This window comes from Echinops telfairi, unplaced genomic scaffold (assembly GCF_000313985.2).
Source record: "Echinops telfairi isolate 266 unplaced genomic scaffold, ASM31398v2 ScPeMD7_7458;HRSCAF=8496, whole genome shotgun sequence".
NCBI lineage: Eukaryota > Metazoa > Chordata > Mammalia > Afrosoricida > Tenrecidae > Echinops > Echinops telfairi.
Window position 1 is genome coordinate 16,515,007 of NW_022111358.1, and position 2,832 is coordinate 16,517,838.

General features: G+C 61.3%; 1 protein-coding gene across 1 annotated transcript in view; it reads left to right on the forward strand.

Moving 5' to 3' along the window:
* The first annotated feature begins 638 nt into the window (after positions 1-638).
* The window catches only part of CUEDC1 (CUE domain containing 1), an 18,919-nt gene continuing 16,725 nt past the window's right edge, over positions 639-2,832 (forward strand). The window contains exon 1 of the mRNA XM_045299662.1: positions 639-926. Coding sequence (XP_045155597.1) covers positions 639-926 — 288 coding nt within the window. The remainder of the gene's footprint in view (positions 927-2,832) is intronic.

Here is a 2,832-nt window from a genome sequence, read left to right on the forward strand (position 1 = left end):
ACACACACACACACCAGGAGTGGAGCTCCCAGCCTCCTCTGCCTGGTTTTCCTCTTGTGGACGTTTGGGGAGCACAGACCGAGGGCCTGCAAACAGCTACATTCTTCTTTTCTTGCGAAAGCATCTGTTTAAGTACTACTTTCCACCTCACAGGAAGGAGCCTAAGTGCATTCCAGGGTGGAAGGCTCCTTGAGCCAGGCTGGCTGTGTGCAGAGAGTGTGTGAGCACATGCATGTGCGTGTGAGTGTGTATGTGGATGTGCGCACCCCCTCTCGACGGGGCCTGAGTGTGCCTGGGCTTGACCCGGCCCGGGGCAGAGCGTCAGCACAGCCGTGCTTGCAGAGGTGGAAGCAGGAGCCTCGGTAGCAGGGACTTCTGCAAACGCTCTTGCCATTCCGACTCTGGCCCACAACTTCCTGAGGCCCCGGCCCTGTGTCTGGTTAGGGAGGAGATGGGAACAGAGAGATAGGGAGGAGGAAGCAAGCGGCTGCCTGAAGCGAAGCACCCCTCCCCATCTCCCAGATGAAGAGGGACATTGGCAGGCATATCAGGCCCCTCGGGCATTCTTCTTGTCACTGCCCGCCCCGGCTACCCACCCTGGGCTGCAGGGAAACATTTCCCCCAAGCGGCTCCCCAAAATGACCAGCCTATTCCGTCGGAGCAGCGGCGGTGGGGGGGCCGGCGCGCAGGAGCTCAACAACAGCCGGCCGGCCCGCCAGGTGCGCCGGCTCGAGTTCAACCAGGCCATGGACGACTTCAAGACCATGTTCCCCAGCCTGGACTACGACATCATCGAGTGCGTGCTGCGCGCCAACAGCGGCGCCGTGGACGCCACCATCGACCAGCTGCTGCAGATGAACCTGGACGCGGGTGGCGGCGGCGTCTACGAGGACAGCTCCGACTCGGAGGACAGCATCCCCCCGGAGGTAGGGAGCTGGTTCCCCACTGGCCAGGAGACCCTCCCATGGGAACCAGGCCCCAGCCAGTAGCCACCCCGCTGGCAAAGGCCAGGCATTAATTCAGCAAACAGTGAGCACCTTGGCAGGGCCAGGCCAGGGACATGAAAATGACGGAGCTTGTGAACAATGCGTCTGGGCGTCACCCCAACATCCTGGGCTCCTGGAATCTGTGGTTTTCAAGAAGGGCTTCTTTTGAGCTGAGTAGACAGTTTCTGCTCGGATGGAGCCCTGCAGCAGAAGGAAGGGAGGGAGCGCTCAGCTGGCCCCAGGAAGAGGGGAGGGGTCAGCCCATGGGCAGCGGGAAGGCTGGGTGGGGAAGCGGATCTTGATTTGGTGGCCCGGCAGCAGGTCCATTAGTCTGGCTCCCAGAGTGAGAGAGGACATGGAAGTTTGGACCTTGCCCCTGTTGTTCCCTTGCCCCACTTGCCTTGCTGATGAGAAAACATGTGGCACCGTGGTGTCCCTACTAAGTCAGTGGGGGGGCTATCAGAGCGATACAGGTGTGAGTGATATCCAGGCTTCCCTGTTTCCCTCTCTCCTGGGCAATGGCTAAGTGGGGGGGGGGGCACCTGTGGCCACCCTGTAGGTCCCATTTCTACAGGACCTATAGTCCTCCCTGAGAGAGCAGGTTGCTGCCCACACAGTGCCTACATGTCCAACAGACAGGACCAAATCCTGCTCTTCACCAAGCCCCACATGGTCCCCACGTGTCCCAAACATGTTGTCTGTATCCTCCAGCCTCCACATACGGGGCAAGGAGGTGTTGCTGCGCCCCTCCTTGACAGTGAGAAAGCAAGCCGGGCCCGCAGCGGCACTGCCTCCCTTGGTGGGCACTGCCTGGCCCTCCACCTGCCTCTCCCGGGCGGTGGGGTGTGTGTGCTCCTTTGGCCTTCAGGATTAGTCCAGTGGAAGGAGTATTGGAAAACTCAGAAAGAGGAGTAGGGGTGGGGGTGGGGTGGTGTGTGTGTGTGTGTGTTTTCAGGGTTTTGCAACCATGGCCCTGACTCCAGTCTCCATTTGCCTCAGCAGCACCTTCCCTTCTTGGTCTGTGGCAGCAACCCCGTGGCCCGCCCCCCCCAACCTCTGTGGTCCTCCACCAGGTGCCACCCCCCTACCCATCTGGGAAGGCCTGCCACGTGTGGGCTTCTGCTTTCTAGATTGGGCCCCTCCTTAGCACTCCTCTCCATCCATGGTTGGCCTCCCACCATGGGAGCTCTGCCTGGGCCCATTGGCGGGCAGTTCCTGAGCCGGCAGAAAGTGCTTTGGAAAATGTATGTGCAGCAGCAGAAATGACAAGAACTGTTGACTGGGAGAGAGAGAGAAAAAAAGCCCCCTCTCTGGGGCTCATGGACGGTGGACTGGCCTGGGTGGAATCCTCCATGTGGAGAAATATCTCTTGTCAGGTCCATGGCCCAGATCCGGCCCCCAGAGCAGCTGGCGGGTATCCATCACCCACAGGGAGGGCAGCCAGCAGACCACAGGGCTTTGAGCTAGAGCTGGGACTCCTTGGGGGTTGGAAGCATCGCCACACAGCAGCGCGCAGGCTGGTGTGGAGGGGAGGAAGGCAGAGGGAGCCGGAGGCTGGCGGAGGTGGGGGTGGGGGGCGGGGGGTACCCTCCCAGGAGCCTCCAGGATCAGCCCTTCTCTCCGAGGAGCATGCCTGGCTATGCCCCATTTCCAGGTCCTGCAGCCCCAGGAGGGCCCCAAGGAGCAGGAGTGGCTCAGAGGACAAGGGGCCTCCTGATGTAGCCATGAAGGGGTTTGCCCTGGGACTGGGCCTGCTGTGTCTTCTCCTCACCCTCAGGCCCCAGACCAACCTCACTGGGCGCCGGCTAGGGGCCTCCAAGAATTGCCCTCCATGCCACAGCCTGGA